General features: G+C 46.6%; 1 protein-coding gene across 1 annotated transcript in view; it reads left to right on the top strand.

The window, feature by feature from the left end:
* The window catches only part of HADHB (hydroxyacyl-CoA dehydrogenase trifunctional multienzyme complex subunit beta), a 268,881-nt gene that overhangs the window by 114,239 nt on the left and 132,788 nt on the right, over positions 1-21,854 (top strand). Inside the window, exon 8 of the mRNA XM_029596902.1 lies at positions 19,183-19,370. Coding sequence (XP_029452762.1) covers positions 19,183-19,370 — 188 coding nt within the window. The remainder of the gene's footprint in view (positions 1-19,182; positions 19,371-21,854) is intronic.

The following is a 21,854-nucleotide window of genomic DNA, read 5'->3' as shown; positions in this document are numbered from 1 at the left end:
CCCAAGAAAGGAGGGGGGGTCTTTTCAGCCCATTCTGGATCTCAAAGGTATCAGTCAGCATTTGCGTGTGATTCATTTCCGAATGGAAACCTTCTACGTTCTGTAATAATTGCAGTGTAAATGGGAGTTTCTCACATCTCTCGACCCGACGGAAGCAATTCTTCATATTCCCATTCACCCAGAACATTGTTTCCTATGCTTTGCCATTCTGGGACGTCATCAATTTCAGGCTCGGCCCTTCGGGCTGGCGACTGTGCCCAGGTCCTTTTTCCTAGGTCATGGTGGTGGTAACGGCGGCTCTATGCAAGGAGAGCATTCTAGTCCAACCGAATGTGGATGACTGGTTGATTCGGGCGAAAAGTGCAGAAGAGAGCTGCTTGCTTCTCGCAAGGTGATCTCCTTGCTTCAGGAAGTAGGCTGGGTAGTGAACTTGGCCAAGAGCAGTTTACGGCTGTCTCAAGAGCTTAGAGTATTTCAGCATGCTATTCAATACGGAGCAGGGCAGAGTGTTTCTGCCAGAGGGACACATTCAGAAGTTAATTTCTCAGGTTCAGGTACTAAGAAGGACAACTTGCCCGATGGTGTGGTCTTATCTGCAAGTCCTGATGTCAAGGCAGGGCTATATGTCTGTGACTTCAGCAAGTCAGTTTTACTCTGTCTCCATTTGCTGGTAGAGCTGTATAACCCACTTGTGTGGCTTGGCCTGCCTTCCTTAGAGAAAAATAAATGATCAGAGAAGTAGTAATTTCTCCTTCCTTTTCATCCAGCTAAACTAGTCCAGATGCTTGGGTTATGTTCTCCTGCTAGCAGATAGAGACAGATTCTAACAGCTTCACTGAGGTTGCTTCATATAAGATCCCATGCTGACTTCAGCCTGCTATTGTTCTCTGTCTCCAGGAAACTGTAGGCAAACACCCTGTGCTGTGAGCTAAAGCCTGGTTAAGATGGATGATATGGCAGCAGCTCCTGGGTGAAAGTCTAGTACTCCATGCCTCAACTGAGCATTGCCCTGGACCAGGAGGCTTCCAGGCTTCTGCATGTAGCTGTGCTCTGCATCTTCCCCCTACCTTTCTTATTTGTGGTGATTTCTCTTGTGTGATTTTTTTTCCCTACTCCAGTAAAAAAAAAAAAAAAAAAAAAAGAAAAGTGAAAATCTCAAGTCTGAAGTATGTGGAGGTCAAATGTACAGCTGTGGTGGGTGTAATTTACTTTATAGCTTGGGGCCCATTTTGGCAGCAAGGCACAGAGCAATGTCTGCACTCATTTAATGAGTGAAGAAAATCACAGTATGCTTTGTAGACTGCAGTGGCAAATAGTGAGACTCTGTGACATGGCTGTTCCTAGGAGGAGCATGGAAAACAGAGGCAAATGGCAGCTTCCATGGGGGATGGGAGGAGGGCTTTCATCAACAGCATCGACGACTCAGCCAGTCCTCGCTGGCAGGACCAGCAGCTATTTGGAATCATGGCTTACAGATCCTGAACCGGGGCATATTTATTGCTGCCCTTAAAGGGACAGCTTCCTCCTTATCCTTCTCTGGGACAGTTCCTTTGATCTGGACTTCAATTTACTCAGAATCTTTTAAAATATTTGCACTAGGTGTTTGTATGAGGCAGAGAGTTTGCTCCAACTCCTCCTTCACTGAGTACCTCCTCCAAAGGTGTGACCTCAGGGGCCGCAGGTCTGAAAAAAGTGAAAGAAAGAGGAGCATGTGGCAGATGGTAAAATCTTCTGGATCTCTCACAGACTTTCAGATGCTGAAGGAGAATGCCAGTGAGGACTATAGTTTAGCTATGATTAGACTTTCACAGTGAGGAAGTCCCTGCATTGATTTCTCTATCCTTGAAGGTGTTAAACATTACTGGGGATAAGGTTGAGGAGGGTCACAGTTCCTCAGAGGGCCCTATTATGATTAGTAAACTGAACGTGGACAAAGCCATGGGGCTTGATAAGGTTCATCCCAGGATACTGAGGGAGCTCAGAGATGTGCTGGCGAGTCTGCTGCGTGACCTGTTCAATAGATCACTGGAAACAGGAGTGGTGCCAAGTGATTGGAGAAGAGCGGTGGTGGTCCCGCTTCACAAGAGTGGGAGCAGAGAGGAGGCTGGAAACTACAGGCCGGTTAGCCTCACCTCGGTGGTGGGAAAAGTATTGGAGTCGCTGCTGAAAGAAAGAATAGTGAACTAACTACAGTCTGAAGAATTGCTGGACCAGAGGCAACATGGATTCACCAGGGGAAGATCCTGTCAGACAAATCTGATTGACTTTTTCAACTGGGTGACTAGGAAATTGGATCAAGGAAGGGCGCTCAATGTCATCTACTTGGATTTCAGCAAGGCTTTTGATACGGTCCCACACAGGAGGCTGGTGAATAAAATGAGAAGCTTAGGAGTGAGTGCCGAGGTGGTGGCCTGGATTGCAAACTGGTTGACGGACAGACGACAATGTGTGATGATAAATGGAACTTACTCAGAAGAGAGAGCGGTGTTAAGCGGGATGCCGCAAGGATCAGTGTTGGGATCGGTCCTGTTCAATATCTATGTGAGCGACATAGCGGACGAGTTAGAAGGTAAGGTTTATCTGTTTGCGGATGACACTAAGATCTGCAACAGAGTGGACATGCCAGAAGGCGTGGAGAGAATGAGACTGGATTTAAGGAAACTGGAAGAGTGGTCGAAGATATGGCAGCTGAGATCCAATGCCAAGAAGTGCAGAGTCATGCATATGGGATGTGGAAATCCGGAAGAACTGTATTTGATGGGGGTGAAGGGCTGATGTGCATGGGGCAGGAGAGAGACCTAGGGGGTGAAAGTGTCTAATGATCTGAAGTCGGCAAAACAATGTGACAAGGCGATAGCTAAAGCCAGAAGAATGCTGGGCTGCATAGAGAGAGGAATAGCGAATAAGAAAAGGGAAGTGATTATCCCCTTGTATAGGTCCTTGGTGAGGCCTCACCTAGAGTACTGTGCTCAGTTCTGGAGACCGTGTCTCCGAAGGGACAGAGACAGGATGGAGGCGGTCCAGAGAAGGGCGACCAAAAAGGTGGATGGTCTTCATCGAATGTCTTATGAGGAGAGATTGAAGAATCTAAATATGTACATCCTGAGGAAAGGAGGAGCAGAGGTGATATGATACAGACTTTCAGATACTTAAAAGATTATAATGATCCAAAGTTAACGACAAACCTTTTCCGACGGGGGAAAAAAATCGACAGAACCAGGGGTCACGATTTAAAACTCCAGGGAGGAAGGTTCAGAACCAATGTCAGGGAGTATTTCTTCACGGAGAGGGTGGTGGATGCCTGGAATGCCCTTCCAGAGGAAGTGGTGAAGACCAGAACTGTGAAGGACTTCAAAGGGGTGTGGAATAAACACTGTGGATCCATAAAGTCTAGAGGAGGATGTGAATGAAGAGTGGGTGGCTCGCGGGAATAACGGCTACTACCTGGAGATAATACCCTTATTCAATAAACATACACACGGTTAATGCGACTCCAACATTGCTGTAAGCTTCAACGGCAAGAGGTAATGTGGAAAAAAGGATTTGCATTCACAAAAAAAGCGGGGAGTAGCTTGCTTGTTACAGCGGTTACTACCCCAAACCAAATAAGCCTGATACTTCACTTTCAAGGCATATCCAGCATAGCTTTCTGCTTCAGTGGCAGGGGGGGATGAAGAAAAGTGGATCTATATACAGACAACAACCAACAAGGACCGAATTACATAGTCTAGGTAAACAAATAAGCATGGTTGTAGCTTGCTTATTGCGGCGGTTACTACCCCTAACTAATTAAGCTAGATATTTCACTTAGATGCAGTTCCAACACTGCTCGCTACATTAATGGCGGGGGTGGAAGGGAAATAGAACCAAAAGGTTACAAAGGGCCAAGAGTAACAGATAAGTATGAGGAAAAAAAAAAGTGCGAAACTTGCTGGGCAGACTGGATGGGCCATTTGGTCATCTTCTGCCGTCATTTCTATGTGTCTATGTTAAGTACGTGGAAGTCTTCAAGATCCCTTCCTTTTATACCAGTCTGTCAAGGATTGGATTGACTTGGAGTGGGATTTGCCTGAAGCCAATTTTAAAGATGGCCTCTGGCAAAGCTTTATCCACTTCTTCATCAGGAAAGGGAGAAACAGGTTCCCTAAAGTGGATGCTCTGATTTATTCAGTCACGTAAAGGACTACTATCTCTGAGGGGAGGGAGGTGCAACTCTCAAGGCTGCACAAGAAAGGAAAATAGGCTGTTCTTAAGCCTTTGAGGCTTCTAGTATGGCTCTCCAGGTGGTACTGTATAGTTAGAGAAAAAGCTTGCTTATTGTGGCGGTTACTACCCCTAACTAATTAAGCTAGATATTTCACTTAGATGCAGTTCCAACACTGCTCTCTACATTAATAGTGGGGGTGGAAGGGAAATAGAACCAAAAGGTTACTAAGAGCCAAGAGTAACAGGTAAGTATGAAGAAAAAAAAAAGTGCGAAACTTGCTGGGCAGACTGGATGGGCCGTTTGGTCTTCTTCTGCCGTTATTTCTATGTTTCTATGTATATAGTATAATTCATTAGAAGGCAATGGATGAGGCACCTGTTGCGTCCATCAGTCTCAGACGGCTTCGACCTCTGTGCCTCACCTTTCTTCCTTCTCTCTCCTCAAGCCTTGGGAAGATGGCTGCTGCTGCGTCTTCATGCCGCTCTCTCAACTGTCTCCGGATCGGCAACGGCGACTGTGTTCGCCATGATTTTCCTGAGGGCCTCTTAGGGTGCGCGTGCGCACGCCACCCACGTCTTTATCCACGTCATGGCGGGAACCTCCGGGGCGTCCCCTCCGAGTGATGTCATCACATCCTGGTATTTAGCCTGCCCTTCATTTGCTAACAAATGGAGTTAGCAAGGATTGGATTGCCTCCGGTCTAAGCTGCTCTGCCGCTTCCCAGCTGTCACAGGAAGCTCTCTATGCCCTTCGGGGTGTTTCTTCACTAACCTGGGTACCCACTTCTCGGGGGCCCTTCTGCTCTATTTCAGGTATCTATCTTGGGATACCGGGTACTCGCTCATCGAGGGCCTGCTCTCCCTAATCTGGTGCCTGCCACTGAACAGCTTCTGCCTGCCAGGAGCTTCAACTATTCAGCTTCTGCTTCAGTGAGTACTAACCCTTTCAGTTTCTCGGCTTCAGCGCTCTGTGTCTACATCCGGGACCTATCCCTGCTATGCCGCACTGCCTATCACTTACTCAAGTGTGAGACTGGTCTCCTCTGCTGAGGACCCCTGTACTACTTCACTGGCTTATCTCCACTGCTGCCCGCTCCCCAGGCAGTACTATCAAGCTGTACAATAAATACAACTTCTCTGTGTCTGCATATATAGAGTCTAGCCTAGTACTGCGGTTCCTCACGGGGCTCCTCCCCATGGGAGTGGCCATCATCGCAGTACCCAAGAATCCACTCAAACACCTCATAACCATAACAGCAGCTAAGAAGGAGCTGGGGACAGCCTTTTTGGCAGATGCCTCGTTTGATTTGATACACACTTCAGCAAGGAGCATGGCTTCCATTGTAGTAGGTAAGGCAAAACGATTACCGGCATGGTTAAAATGTGAGGTGAAAGAGGCTATTTTAGTCAAGAGATCTTCATTCAAAAATTGGAAGAAGGATCCAATAGAAGAAAATCGGGTAAAGCATAAGCGTTGGCAAGTTAAATGTAAGACGTTGATAAGACAGGCTAAGAGAGAATTTGAAAAGAAGTTGGCTGTAGAGGCAAAATCTCGCAGTAAAAACTTTTAAAAATATATCCAAAGCAGAAAGCCTGCGAGGGAGTCAGTTCGACCGTTAGATGATCGAGGGGTTAAAGGGGCACTTAGAGAAGATAAGGCCATCGTGGAAAGGTTAAACTATTTCTTTGCTTCGGTGTTTACTGAAGAGGATGTTGGGGAGATACCCGTTCTGGAGGTTTTCATGGGTGATAATTCAGATGGACTGAACCAAATCACAGTGAATCTAGAAGATGTGGTAGGCCTGATTGACAAACTGAAGAGTAGTAAATCACCTGGACCGGATGGTATACACCTCAGGGTTCTGAAGGAACTCAAAAATTCAGACTTTCCAGGAGAATGGGAATTGTCTAGCGAGGCGTTTCAACCTTTAATGGATCACTGGGGCCTTCCGTTTCTGGACTTGCTGGCAACTTCTTGCAATGCGAAGGTTCCTCGATTCTTCGGTCGCAGGAGAGATCCAAAGTCATTAGGCATCGATGCTCTTGTTTAGGAGTGCCCAGAGGGCAAGCTAGAGTGGAGGAGGAGTAGCCTAGTGGTTAGAACAGCTGTATGCTTTTTCCCTGTTGCCTATGTTGGGCAGAAATGTTCGGAGGGTCGAGAGTCACGGGGATGGTACTTCTGGTGGCACCAGATTGGCCCAGAAGACTATGGTATTCTGATCTGCAAAGGCTTCCGGTGGACTCTTCCCTCCAGTTTCCGGTGCACAGGAATCTGTTACGGCAGGGGGCTGTTCTTCACAAAGATTTATTTTATTTAGTTATTTAGTTCTTTTTTATACAGACATTCATGATACAGTTCATATCATATTGGTTTACATGGAACAAGGGGTTGTAACATTAACATAGAAGAAGAGACAAAAAGTTACAATAAAACAGGGGCATGGAAACATGGGAGATGAAGAAGCCAGAAGCAGAAGATAAACATAGTAACTATAACAAAAAATATACAGGGTCAGAAATGGGGTGCACTGATTAGGTGGCACTTGTATACGAACTGTAGAAAGGCTGAGAAGGCGAGGCGAGGACTAATGTGGGGGCATAGCAGGCTGGATGAAACGGCTTGCCAGGATCAAGGGATTGGAAGGGGGTGGACTGGGTTAGGGGAAAGCTTGTTGAAACAGCCAGGTCTTGAGTTTTTTTCTGAAAGTCAACAGGCATGGTTCCTGTCTGAGATCTGGGGGGGATAGCATTCCAGATGGCTGGTCCCGCTGTCGAGAAGGCCCGTTCTCTAGTGGCTGTATGATGGGTGGATTTGGTTGTGGGGGCGTGCAGAGTTCCTTTGTATGCTTCTCTGATAGATTTTGAAGATGTGTGGAGTCTGAGTGGGAATTGAAGGTCGATAGGGGCCTGGTTGTGAATGGTTTTGTGAATAATGGTGAGGGACTTGCGTAGGATTCTAAAACTTATTGGTAGCCAGTGTAAATTTCTGAGAATGGGCGTGATGTCTCTTCTGTTGGTATTTGTCAAGATTCTAGCAGCCACGTTTTGGAGCATCTGAAGAGGTTTGGTTGTGGAAGCGGGGAGACCCAAAAGTAGGGAGTTACAGTAGTCTATCCGAATTGATTTTGTCTTACGGTATAGCCCTTGAGAGGGTTGGTTGCTGAAGCGTGGATATTCTGCAGCAGTGATTGCCCCTTTGCTAATAGCAAGAATGTTCTACAATTCATAAGCCTATATTCGGGTTTGGTGAGTGTTTGAAGCATGGTGTGAAGATCGAGGGGTTATTCCTCATTCGGTTAAGATCCTGCTCATTTTGGAATTTTTGCAGGATGGGTTGAGTAAAGGTTCAGGTGGCAGCTGTTGCCTGTTCCAGAGGTTAGGTGAATGGTGGGCCCTTGTTGCCTCATCCATATATGGCCCGTTTCTTGAAAGGCGTGAAGCATCTTCTTCCTCCATTAAGGTCACTGGTGCCCTTGTGGAGTCTTAATCTTGTTTTGGCTTTTTTTTAATGGGCCCTACCTTTCGACCGTTGCGTACCTTTTCTCTGAGGTTACTGTCTTTGAAAACGGTGTTTCTTGTGGCAATTTGTTCTGTGCATCGAGTATCCAAAGTACAGGCCTTGTCCTGCTGGGAGCTGTTCTACAAGTAACTCCAGGGGTGATACAGCTGCGTACTGTTACTTTCTTTTTGCCAAAAATACATATGTGACTTGGATTGGCCACTGTTGGAAACAGGTTACTGGGCCTGATGGACCCTTGGTCTGACCCAGTATGGCATTTCTTATGTTATGTTCTTATGTTCTAGTCTCAGATTTTCACTTGAAACAGTCTATTTCCCTGCTGTCTCTGGACAGGAAAAAAGATGTGGAGGAATATCGCCTGTTATAGCCTTTGGATGTTGAAAGGCATATCTTGAGGTATTTAGAAGTTTCTGAACCTCTCAGAAAGACAGCAGGCTGTTTTTTCTCCATGGTGGGAGTAAACAAGGTGAACCGGCATCTCAGGCTACAATAGCCCACTGGATTAAGGAGGTAGTCACGGCCGTGTATGTGGATGCTGAGCAGCTGTCTCATAGTCAGGTTAGAGCTCATTCCACTAGGGCTCAGGCAGTGTCATGGGCAGAAGCTAGATTGTTGTCTCCTGTTGACATTTTCCAAGCTACAACATTGCCTCCCTTATACATCTTTTCCAGGCATTATCACCTGGATGTGCAGGCCTGGTAGGGTGCAGCCTTTGCACATGCAATTTTGACTGGACCACGAGCAGCCTCCCGCCTTGTTCAGGAGTAGCTTTGGTATATCCCACTGGTTTTGGATTCATCTGTCTGTATGCTAAGAAAGGAGAAATTACTATTTATCTGAAAATTTCCTTTTCCTTAGTACAGACTTGTGAATGCAACTTCCCACCCTTGGCTGCTGAATGTTGTGCTATGGACCTGCTGCATAGGTGTGATTCAAGGAGTACTGGTAAGTGTTAATCCAGTCCCTAGATTAGTGTTCTTACGCTCCTTATCTGAGCTCAGTCTTTTTCCTGTTTGCTGAGTGCTGAAATGGTTCTGTTAATAATCTGGTTTTGCTAGTTTGTCCACAGTTGGCTTTTGCAGAGAATACTGGCAGACTGATGTCACTTCAAGGGTATATATACTGTAATGTCAGCTTTGCTCTGTCTCCATCTGCTGGTAGAGGTTCATAACCCACAGGTTTTGGATTCACCTGTCTGTACCAAGGAAAAGCAAATTACCAGGTAAGTAGTAATTTCTCCTTTCGAAAGGTAGTCGTGTAATTATTTTAGTTTTAGCACCAGTATAAATATGATTTTGACTCATGCAGTTTTATTTGTGTATCCCTTTAAAGGCATTTTTATGTTTACAATTTGCAGGGAATCTGTGTTCTTGTTTACATGTTTTATGTGCATGTTTATTATGTATGTACAGTTGTACTTCACCTAGGAATGCTGATTAGGCAGATTATAAATATTAAATAAATATAGGAGAAGTAAAGAAAGTTCAAGCTGATTTTCTCAGCTGCTCCGCCCTGCATCCCAGAGAATGGACTCCGTTGTAAAGGGTATTTGCTAAGATTGCCCCCTAGTGAGGAGAGCCAGTGATGAATTTGATAGTGGTCAACAGGAACATGAAAATGGAAAGGATTTTTAGCCAAAGGCAAGAGATGGGGTCATCAGGCTTCGATGCACTGATTCAAGCTTGGCTACTAGAGGTTGTCCTTTATGTATTTCCCCCATAGCCACTTATGGGCAGGGTCCTGCGGAAAATCTCAAGGCATCAGGGATTCATGATCCTGATTGGCTGAGTCGTCCTTGAATGTGGATCTGGTCAGGGAACCCTTTTTGGTCTATTCAAATGAAATGATGAAGATTGACAGTCTCTTCATTTATTTCAAAGATAGGTTCACCCTTTGACCTTAGGTGGTGTATCTTCTTTTTGGGGAGGAGTATTCTCAATTTCATCATTTGGACATGAGAAATCTGTTGCAATATTTAAAGGTCTCCAATAGATTTAAGAAATCAAATTGTTTGTTCTGATCGAGGGGCTTAGGAAGGGTGAAGTGGCTTCAAAGCTTCATTGGCACATTGGATTAAGATGTGACAAATATAAAGGATTATCGCTGCCCAAGAGTTTGAAGTACACTCTGCTAAAGCACAAATAGTTTACCATTAGAAATTTGTAAAGTGGCAACATGATCTTCCTTACATTCATTTGCAAAGCATTATTAGCTGGATGTTTGTGCCAGAGAAGAAGCTTCATTTGGCTCAAAGATCTTGAGAACAGGTTTGGCAGTAGCCTGCCCAATTTGAGGGGCAGCTTGGGTGCATCCCATGTCTCTGATCCAGTCTGACTGGATGAAGAGAGAGGAGAAATTTATTCTTATCTGATAATTTCCTTTTCCTCAAATCCAGCCAAACTAGTCCAGGACCCTCCCTATTCCGCTAAATGTGATTTTTTAATGGAATCATATTCCAAGATTTATCTCAGCCATGTTTATTCTGGTCAGTGGTAATTTACAAGTTTTAAGGCTGTTTGTTATGGAATTGAAATTTCCTGTTCTTCTGCTCCTGATGGCTTTTCTTGGAAGACCCCTAGGAAGGGAGAGGGAGAGTTGGTGAATTTACCTTAGCTTACAAAGGATACTGGCACACCGAGTCAGTATTGGAATCTATATGGAGTCACATCTGTGACTTTGTTTCTGTCTCCTGCTGGTTGGTGGACATGCTCCATATGTCTGGACTATCTGGCTGGTCTCAAGGAAAATAATCAGGTAAAAACTTTCTCCATTGTAGAACAATGCATTTTTCCCCACATTGAGGGTGTGTAATAATCAAAGCCCCCATTTTCATAGGTAAAAATGAAACATTTTTTATTATTGCTCTTATTGAGGGTAATTTTCAAACAGCTTGCATAGGAAAGTTGGCAAAAAACATGCACAAGTTACATACATTTTAAAAGCTGACTTAAGTACATAAGTCCACTTTGAAAATTATTCCACAAAAACTACCCTGTATAAGCTACACCTACTATATGTGGGAATAAATTTTTCCTGAAAACATATGTGCATACTACTGGCTTTTATTAAGTAGGCGCAAAAGTGCCAACCCTTCCCCAATTCTGTCCCCAAGAACGCCTCTGCTCAGTCTGGGTTAACTTACATGTGAACATGACATATGTGCATAAGGTGGCTGGTAGCTTTATAGAAGACCAGTTCTACGCATAAAACAGTGTTTCCTAGAGTGTAGCCAGATGGACTCAGAACAAGTGGGTATAGTGTGCTCGTGCTAGCAGTTGGAGACTGATCTGACGTCAGCACGGGTACATATACCCCCACAGGAAGTGAGGCAATTCAGTAATTTCCGTCTCCAAAGCAGTTTGGAGAACCTGCACGCTCGCTGAGCGTGTTTTCCAATCTACTTTCTACTTGCTAAAATTCTACAGAACAACGAGCCCCGCACTCCTGCGGTGATACCCTCGGGTCCCTCCCCCAGTTGAGTTTCCCGGGGTGATTTCCGCGATCCCTCGGAGGTCTACGCATCGGTCTGGTGGCCGAATCGCGGCAGGGACCTAGCCCCCGAGCGAGAAGGGCTTGGGTCGGGCTGAGAGGCACCTCGGTCCCGGCGTGGACCTAGAGGCAGCGGGTGCATTCCTCAAGCGCGGCGGTGAAGGTATTTCCCCTCTCCCCCGCAGCCGGAGACTGCCCGGGTTCCAGCCAGGAAGCGCCGAGGATCAAGTAAGGCGTACATCTCTTACTTTTGGTCTCTGAGGTACGAGGATCGGCAGCGTTGCCTGTATGCGGCACGCCGCGGAGGTCGCCATTTTATCGGCCTTGTTCAGGTATTGAGTGCCCATGCTAGGCGCCTGTATCTTATTGAGCACATATTTGCTGACCGCTTCTTATTGAGCGCATATGGTATATCATTTAGCGTATATTGCATATTATTGAGCGCATATTGTATTGAGCGTATATTGCTGACCGCATATTGTTGAGCGCATATATTATTGAGCGCATATTGTATTGAGCGCATATTGTATTGAGCGTATATCGCTGACCGCATATTATTGGGCGCATATTCTACAGCGCGCAATGGAACACTCGAGCGCCCCGGCGTCTCCTGCGGCGGCGCCTCCTGATTCTGGCGTGAAAGCTCTCGGCCTCTGCTCAGCATGCCAGCTTAGGGCCACGCACAGCAAGGAGCCAGACTCCCTTTGTGCCCAATGTGAAGAGGCAGTGGGAGCCTCGGGCCAGGACCAGTCTCAACCGAGATTTGCTGACAGTTCCCCAGGGGCCACCCCAGATCCTAGCGGGCAGTCTCGACCAACCTGGGGGATCTAGTACCCCGACGACTAGAGACAGCTTCCATTTCCTGGGTGGATCTCTTTAAGGGGATCCATGCGTTTGTACAGATGCAATCAGCTTCCGGTCCAGGCCCTGCTGCTGATCCTGCCCCTGGACCTTCGCGCCCTTATCGTGGGCACCCGCCTCGGGGCAGTCCGGTTCAGACGGACCCTGATGTTTCAGAGGACGAGTCCGAACCCCCCGAGGAGGGGGAACTTCCCTCGGGGATTGAGCCATATCGAACCATGAGGCGGTTCTTTCCCAAGGAAGAACTCTCCGACCTGGTATCTCAGTGCCTGGCAGAATTGGCTATTACAGGCCCCAGCACTATGGTGCCATCTACGCAGAACCCTCTGCTGGAAGGTCTTCGTCCTACAGCCCGCCATTTTCCCTTCTTGCAAGCAGCACAGCAACTGATAGATTTGGAATGGGCTGCACCAGCGGCCTCATTCAAAGGGGGTCGGGCCCTGATGGGCATGTACCCCCTGGATCCGGCAATCAAGGACATGCTGGCGTGCCCTCAGGTGGACGCCTTGGTTAGCGCAGTGGTCAAGCGCACTACCATTCCAGTTGAGGGGGGGGCGGCCCTCAAGGAGCCTCATGACCGGCGACTGGACGCCATCCTGAAACAGACCTTTGAGGTGGCAGCTCTATCTTTGCGAATCGCAACCTGCTGCACAGTGGTGACGCGTTCCTGTTTGTCTCAGGTCAGGAACAATGCTCCGGCAGCAGATATGGAGTCCGCTCTCTCGTTCCTCACGGATGCTGCATCCGACCTAGTCCGTACAACAGCCAAGGGGATCTCATCCTCTGTAGCTGCCAGGAGGCAGCTCTGGATACGGAATTGGTCAGCCGATGCTCCTTCAAAGACACGCCTCACCAGAATGCCCTTTAGGGGTTCTCTCCTGTTCGACAGCGACCTTGATAAACTGGCCAGCACATGGGGCGCCTCTCCAGTACCTCGACTGCCGGAAGATAGGTTCAAAAGGAAACAGCACGCCTTTCCGAGGCCCTCCAGAGGTAGAAGCTCCCAACGCTTCATTCCCTATAGGAGTCGCTACCAGGCACCTCGTCCTCAGGCCAGGAACCAGGCCTTTCGGACCAAGCAGCATAAGAGGGGAGCCGGCTCGGGTTCAGGGCCCGGCCGCGCCTCCCAATGAGAATCAGCCGATCCATCCGGGGGACGGAGCCATAGGGGGCAGGTTAACCCTCTTCTACCCCAGATGGGTCGAGATTACGTCGGATCAGTGGGTCCTCACCATCATCCGAGAGGGGTATTATCTGGACTTCCATCATCTCCCTCCGGACAGGTTTGTGGAATCTCCGTGTCCAATCCACAAGAAGGCAGCATTGGAAGCTACCCTGGCGAGGCTCCTGTCCTTGAAAGCCATAGTCCCAGTACCTGCATGGGAAATGGATTCTGGACATTATTCCATTTATTTCATGGTACCCAAGAAAGAGGGCACTTTCCGGCCCGTACTGGACCTCAAGTCAGTCAACCGATACTTAAGGGTCCCGAGGTTTTGCATGGAAACTCTGCGCTCAGTCAAGACCGCAGTACAGCCAGGAGACTTGTCAGAAGCCTACCTGCATATCCCGATCCATCCAGATCATCAGCGCTACCTACGCTTCAAGGTTCTGGGACGCCACTTCCAATTCCGGGCTTTGCCCTTCGGGCTAGCCACGGCGCCGCGGACCTTCACCAAGGTGATCGTAGTGGTAGCAGCGGCGCTCAGACGGGAAGGAATCCTGGTCCATCCCTACCTAGACGATTGACTGATCAGAGCGAAATCACGAGAGGAGAGCCATCGGGCAACCAACAGAGTGATCGCCCTTGTGGAAAGCCTGGGATGGGTAGTCAACCTAAACAAGAGTTGCCTACAACCTTCCCAATCACTGGAATACCTGGGAGTCCAGTTCAACACCCAGGCAGACAAAGTCAGTCTCACTACCAAGACGAGGTTAAAACTCCAGACGTGTCTACGGTCCTTGATGGGAGCCAGTCGGCCCATAGCTTGGGATTATCTGTAGGTTCTCGGTCTCATGGCATCCACCCTGGAAGTGTACCCTGGGCAAGGGCCCATATGAGACCTCTACAACGCTCCCTGCTCTCTCGATGGAGCCCCCGCTTCCAGAATTAATCCGTGCATCTACCTCTACCAGCCAGAGTGCGGACCCAGTTACGGTGGTGGTTGCAGTCCAACCACACGAGCAGGGAGTCGAAGATGTCCTCCCCCACGTGGATTCTGCTCACCACAGATGCCAGCCTGAGCGGATGGGGAGCACACTGCGAAGAACTCACCGCCCAAGGGCGGTGGAACAGAGAAGAAGCAGGGTGTAACATCAACCGTCTAGAAGCACGGGCAGTCCGGTTAGCCTGCCTGCAATTTGCCCACAGGTTGAGGAACAGGGCAGTCAGTGATGTCCGACAACGCCACCACGGTGGCATACATCAACCGTCAGGGCAGAACCAGAAGCTGACAGGTGTCCCTAGAGATAGCCCGCTGATGGCTTGGGCAGAGGCGAATCTTCAGGACATCTCCGCCATCCACATTGCCGGGAGGGACAACACCACGGCAAACTTCCTCAGCAGAGAAAGCCTAAATCCGGGGGAATGGCAGCTGTCACCCTCAGCCTTCCAGATGATTGTGGATCACTGGGGGATTCCGGACATGGACTTACTAGCGGACAGGTCCAATGCTCAAGTGCCCAGGATACTTCAGCCGCAAGCGAGATCCGTTCTCTCACGGGATCGACGCCCTGGTTCAGCCATGGCCTCCAGGGACCCTGCTATATGCCTTTCCTCCGTGGCCCCTACTGGGCACCCTTATCCACAAGATTCAGAAGCACCAGGGCCTAGTTCTTCTAGTGGCACCAGATTGGCCAAGAAGACCCTGGTACGCGGACATGAGAAGACTATTGGCAGGGGAGCCCCTTCCCCTGCCTCCGCTCAGGGACCTGCTACATCAAGGTCCCATCCTTCACGAGGATCCAGCTCAATTCTCTCTTACGGTCTGGCCATTGAGAGGGCTAGACTGAAGAAAAGAGGTTACTCGGAGCCGGTGATAGATACGCTTCTCCGAGCTCGCAAGTTTTCCACATCCCTCACCTACATAAGGATCTGGAGAGTATTTGAAGCCTTGTGCGACACTCATGGCACCAATCCGCATGCGACCACAATCCCTATTGTGCTGGATTTCCTGCAGGATGGGCTTCAGAAGGGTCTCTCCCTAAGCTCCATCAAAGTTCAGGTGGCTGCGCTGTCTTGCTACGGTCCCAGGAGGGATGGCAAGACCATTGCCACGCACCCAGATGTTTCCCGCTTCCTGAAAGGAGTCAAGCACATTCGTCCGCCACTGAAGTGGCCAGTGCCCCTCTGGAACATCAACATAGTTTTGGATTTCCTCGCGGGATCCACCTTCAGACCCCTTCGGGGCCTGTCTCTCCGTTCTCTCACTTTGAAGATGGTGTTCCTGCTGGCTGTATGTTCAGCACGCCGCATTTCGGAACTACAAGCGCTGTCCTGCCGTGATCCCTTTCTTAGAATCACTCCAGAGGCTATCCATCTTCGCACGGTTCCATCCTTCTTGCCTAAGGTAGTCTCACAATTTCACCTCAACCAGACCATATCCTTGCCAACCACGGCGGGTTTGAAGAAATCGGAAGAAGGGCCTGTGTTACGCCATCTCGACATCGGCAGATTGCTGCCCAGATATCTGGAAATGACAGAAACAGTACGAAAGACGGACCATCTGTTCGTCCTTCACAGCGGGAAGAAACAAGGAGAAGCGGCCTCTCGGTCCACCATCGCCCGCTGGATTAAAGAAGTTATCAGAGCGGCCTACGTAGAGGCCGGGAAGTCACCGCCTCTACAAGTCAAGGCTCATTCTACCAGAGCCCAAGCAGCATCTTGGGCAGAAGCTAGGATGCTGTCGCCGGCAGAAATATGTAAAGCGGCGACATGGTCCTCCCTCCATACCTTCTCCAGGTTCTACCATCTGGATGTCCAGGCCAGGGAGGACACGGCATTTGTGAGGGCAGTCCTACGCGGTCCTCGGGCAGCCTCCCACCCAGTCCGGGAGTAAAGCTTTTGTGCATCCCACTTGTTCTGAGTCCATCTGGCTACACGCTAGGAAATGTTGAGATTACTTACCTGATAAACTCGTTTTCCTTAGTGTAGACAGATGGACTCAGCATCCCGCCCGGCTGCCGGTATACATGGGTTGCACCTATTCAAGGTAAGCCTTATCACGTCTTACATGAGAGCGTCCACTCTACCAGGTGCCGACGCCTTCCGGTTGGGAACGCTGGCGGTCTCCAGCTCCTATCAGTCGGTCAGGGGAATCCTGTTTTCACTATTTCATTGATCGTCAGTACACATATATCCATAACAGCTTTTGCAAGGAAGATTACTGAATTGCCTCACTTCCTGTGGGGGTATATGTACCCGTGCTGACGTCAGATCCGTCTCAAACTGCTAGCACGAGCACACTATACCCACTTGTTCTGAGTCCATCTGTCTACTCTAAGGAAAACGAGATTATCAGGTAAGTAATCTCAACATTCTGTGCACAGAAGTCCCTTTGAAATTACCACTGTTATATATAAAGCCCCACCAATGTATATAATACATGGTTTGCAATATAACCCCAGGGCCCTTTTCTCCATGGTAACTGACATCACATCTACTTCCCACACTCAGCAACCTGCGAATGCATCAAAAAATCGGTGTAATGAATTAGCACAATTCTTTAAAAATAAGGTCACAGCTATCACCACCCAATTCTCCTACAATAGCTTTGATTTTAGCTTCCCCAATCTTAGTGCCACAGGCTCACTCTCCTCCTTTGACTCTTCATCCTCCCTAGAAATAGAGAATATACTAAAAAAAAATGAAACCCTCATCACATCCCTCTGAAACCATTCCTACTAAACTCCTGCTTTCCATACCTAAGTTGATTGCAAAACCTCTATCGAATATTATCAACTGCTCTCTAGAACACGGCACAGTCCCAAATTTCCTAAAACAAGCAGTAGTCAAACCACTGCTCAAAAAAGCCAATCTTGACCCTGCTGCCTTGTCCAATTACAGACCTGTCTCCAACCTCCCCTTTCTAGCTAAAATCATTGAAAAACTAGTTAACTCTCGCCTCTCTGATCACCTAGAACAAAACAATATCCTCCCTTCTACCCAACACGGTTTCAGGAAGCATCTTAGTACTGAAACCTTACTGCTCTCCCTTCATGATACTCTCATAAGAGGTACTGACTCAGGTTCCTCTTTCCTGATGCCATGCTTGACATATCTGCTGCGTTCGACACGGTCAACCATGATGTCCTCCTCAACATCCTCAGGAGTATTGGGATCTCAGGCACTGCCCTCGATTGGATACAGTCATACCTACAAAATCGTTCTTTTACTGTCCAAGTCGATAATAACAAATCTGACCCTATCAGTCTGACACAGGGTGTCCCCCAAGGTTCGTCCCTCTCCTCAACCCTGTTCAATATATACATGCTCCCTCTTACCACCTTACTCTCTAACCTGCATATCAAGCATTTCATCTATGCTGACGATGTGCAACTCATTTTCCCCTTCTCTGACTCCCTCCAAACTGCTCTAGGAAACTGGGAATCCTGCTTTTCATCCATCAACCAACTCCTTAATGACATGCACCTAGCTGTAAATCCTAACAAAACTGAACTATTAATAATTTCTAACAAACAATCGCTTCCAGACATTCCACTTACACACGCATCCTACACTTTCCCCGCCCATGTTCGCAATTTAGGTGTACTCATTGATAATCATCTCACTTTTAAATCATATATTAATGCCATCATAAAGGAATGCTATTTCAAGCTACAAACAATAAAAAAACTTAAGCCTTTGCTGCATTTCACGGATTTCCGTACAGTACTCCAGTCTATTGTTCTTTCCAAAATAGACTACTGTAACGCACTCCTCCTTGGCATCCCCGCTTTACACACCAAGCCGCTACAACTGTTACAAAATGCTGCTGCTCGTATACTGTCTAATTCCAAAAAAAGGGACCATATCACTCCCATACTTATTGAACTACACTGGCTCCCAATCCAATCACGAATTCTCTATAAAGCAATTTCTATCATCCACAAAAGTTTGCTTAACTCCAACCTCAACTGGATCAACCCCCCACTCCTTCCTCGCACTTCCAACAGACCCACACGTCCAGCTCTACAAGGAACACTATGGGCCCAATCTATCAAAGCTTTTAAACTTTCCTCCACCATAAGCAGAGCTTTCTCGCTAGCTGGCCCTACCATTTGGAACTCCTTACCGCATGATATTCGCCTGGAGACATATACACCTATTTTCAAAAAGAAACTGAAAACCTGGCTCTTCCAGCAAGCCTACAACATGACACCCCCCATCATATAAATACCCAGTATATCGTAACTTTGCGACCTATGGCCACGAAAGCGGTTTGAATACCGAACACGGAATAAGTTATGCCCCTCATTCTGTACATTGTTAAGCTATGTATATTAGTTTATGTATATTTGTTGTTAGCTATTGTATATAATTGTATATAAGTCACACTGCTTAACTCCCTGTTTTGGCCCTCTCTTTCCAGTCCCTTTCCCTACCCTGACCCCTCCCATAATTTGTTCTCCATATGATGTATGTAAGGGCTCCTCCCTATAGTTACCTGTATATCTACTGTTTTATGTAAGGGCTCTGCCTAAAAGTTATTGTTCATTGTGAACCAATGCGATGTGTGAACGGACATCGGTATAGAAGAAACCTTAAATAAATAAAATAAATAAATAAATATAATATTTTGCAAATGCATTTATAGTAAGACAGTATAACTACATAAATTTAGAGAAGGTTAGAAAGTGGTAGCTTTCAAGTATGATGACATCACATTGTTGGCCACCACCTGCCTCTGATCATTTCCTTCAGTACACTATTACTCGCTGTTTTCTAAAAATAGCTTCTTTGCTTTTTGTTGGAGCTTCAGGAGTACTTCTCTGAGCCCACAGTTCAGAAGTAGGAGAGTTCCAGAAGCTTCTATTCTACATTACACAGGTTTTTCCAAGGTCATTTGCAGCCTATCTGATCTTTTTTTATTTACCTTTTCCTGCAGCTGTTGGTCTGATTGCATCTGGCCAGTGTGACGTGGTGATAGCTGGTGGTGTGGAGTTCATGTCAGATGTCCCCATTCGTCACAGCAGAAAGATGAGGAAAGCCATGCTGACTTTGAATAGAGCCAAGTCGCTTGGACAGAGACTGGCCGTTGTCTCTAAAATCCGTGCAGATTTCTTCACACCTGAGGTAATTCTTTTTTTTTAGCTTCTCAGGAGAGGGGCTAATTTATTGATGAGGGAAGGAGGAAGGAAGTTTGATTAAAAGGAAACCTTTTCCACCATTTGCATTACAATTTTTAGCTCATTGCTTCTCAACCCCTGTCCCAAACTATGGAGAAATTGTCTTTTCTGTTATTTCCTTTCCTTGAATCCTACTAGATCATTTACAGACACATGGGTTTACACTGCCTGCTAGCAGATAAAGATAGAGGACACATCTTTTTCTATGATTTCATCACCAGTATCTGGTGTGGTACAGTGTAGGAAAAAGACAGTATCCTTATGCCAGAGCAATAGAAATTAAAAATTACCCCTAAAAATATTAATTTTAAAAACCTCAAAAAAATATAGGAGAAAATCCTCCAAGATAAATCCCCCTTTCCAAATTCCAACTGGGAATAAATGGGAAAAGAAACAGAAAAGAGGATTTAAAGCTAGTACATGGGCTTCTCAAGACCTGAGATCTTAAACCAAGGAGAAGACCGTAGCCCCTTATTCCCTATGAGGGTTCTGGACTGATGTAGCAGGATTCAAGGAAAGAACTAAATTTCTCCTTCCTTATCCTGCTGGACCAATCTAGCGACATGGGAAGTACCTAAGCCCATAGTAATGCGGATAAGAAGACAGGGCTGACCAGAGAACACTCACTCCAATGGCCATATCTCTCTTGGCTTGTAAATGTAATCTGTAATGATTAGTGAAGGAAAGTAAAGATGATGAGGTGGCTACCTTACAAATATCTTCCAGCACAAGATCCATTGCCTCTGTCCACAAAGAAGCCTGAGCTCTTGTAGAATGAGCAAAAAGGGCCTCTGGAGCCTGATGACCCTTCAGTAATTAAACTGTTTCCTTAATCCATCCGGCCAAAGATGACCTGGAAGCTACTTCACCTTTTGAGGTCCCCTGCAAAGACAGTTTATCAGTCTTGCTAAAAGAATGTGTGACTTTGATATCTGAAAATTATACAATGAAGAATATAGAAAACAGAGAAATTTCTTTTCCCTTACATTCTACTTCTGACAGTATTGGAAGAGAAATTTAGATGAAAAGACAACCTTAGATTAAAAAAAAAAAAAAAAGTACTGGATGGAAGGAGACCAACTCCACAGAAAACAATGGGTAAGGATCTCTGCAAGATAAGACCTGCAACTGTAAAACATCTGATGGAAAAGATCATCCAGAAATAATGTTTTCAAAGAGATCCTTCAAGGAAGCATGTTTAATAGACTGAAATAGCAGCTTCACTAGCAACTTGAGAATCAGAATAAGGTCTCATTAATGAATTAAGGCCCTTAAAGGAGGCCGAAAAGTTTAACCCCACGAAGGAAGCGAGACACATCCGGGTGGGGTGTTACCAATACTCCCTGAATCCAACCACTGATACAAGACATTGCTACTACCTGAATCTTCAGGGATTAAGGGCCACCCCTTATCCAAACCCTTCTGTAAGAAGAATAATCAGGCTGAAATGTCTGTTGTCCAAAGTGACTGCAACATATCCTTGCAGCAGTCTTCAGTTCCCTGTATGTACCCAAATCAGTCCAGACTCCTGTGCTTTGTCTCCCTTTCAGCAGATGGAGACAGAGAAAGTTTCACTGACACTGGCATAACCTGGTATGCCAACTGCAGTCACTCAGTATTTCTCTGTCTCCAGCAGGTAGCGGTGGTGCAAAACCTACAGTCTGAGGATTAGTTAAAAAAAAAAAATATATATATATATATATATATTTATATATTTTTTAACTAATATATATATATATATATATATATATATATTTCGCCAGCTGCGAAACCATTCTTACAGCCATGTCTGCAATGGGATTCAAACAAATAATCAATGAACCTACCCACAAGGCAGGTCACATACTGGACCTTATCTTTGTGAACTCAGGTATAACACATTCAGTACAACCCACTTGCAAAAAAGTTCCCTGGTCAGACCACTCTTTAATCTCCACCACCTTCTCAATGACCCAAACGAGCAATAAACCCTCCCCTCAACACTCATTTCTCTACAGAAAAGTATGCGCCTCAGATGAACTCAGCAATCATCTAATCACGGAACTCTCACACATAGACGTCACATCACCTAATGCAGCCATAAATTCCTGGTCTACTATAACAGAAACTGTGGCAAACAAACTTTGTCCGTGGACAACAAAAAAAGTCAAACAAGGCGAGTCAAAAAGACAGCCATGGTTTACTAACGAACTTAAAAACCTCAAACTTAACCTGCGTCAAAAAGAAAGTAAATGGCGTAAAGCCCCTTCCCCCTTTACACTTTCTACATACAAACTCGCCCTCCAATCATACAAGAGCTCCACTTTAAAATCAAAAAGGGACTTCTACGCACATAAGATTCATGACATTATATTCGACTCCAAAGCGCTATTCACATTTGTCTCCAATCTAACTCAGGCCAACCCTCCTGACATACCACCTAACCAAGCTC

The sequence above is a fragment of the Rhinatrema bivittatum genome, chromosome 3 (genome assembly GCF_901001135.1).
Source record: "Rhinatrema bivittatum chromosome 3, aRhiBiv1.1, whole genome shotgun sequence".
In the NCBI taxonomy this organism is placed as follows: domain Eukaryota; kingdom Metazoa; phylum Chordata; class Amphibia; order Gymnophiona; family Rhinatrematidae; genus Rhinatrema; species Rhinatrema bivittatum.
This window is presented reverse-complemented; position numbering and strand designations above follow the sequence as displayed.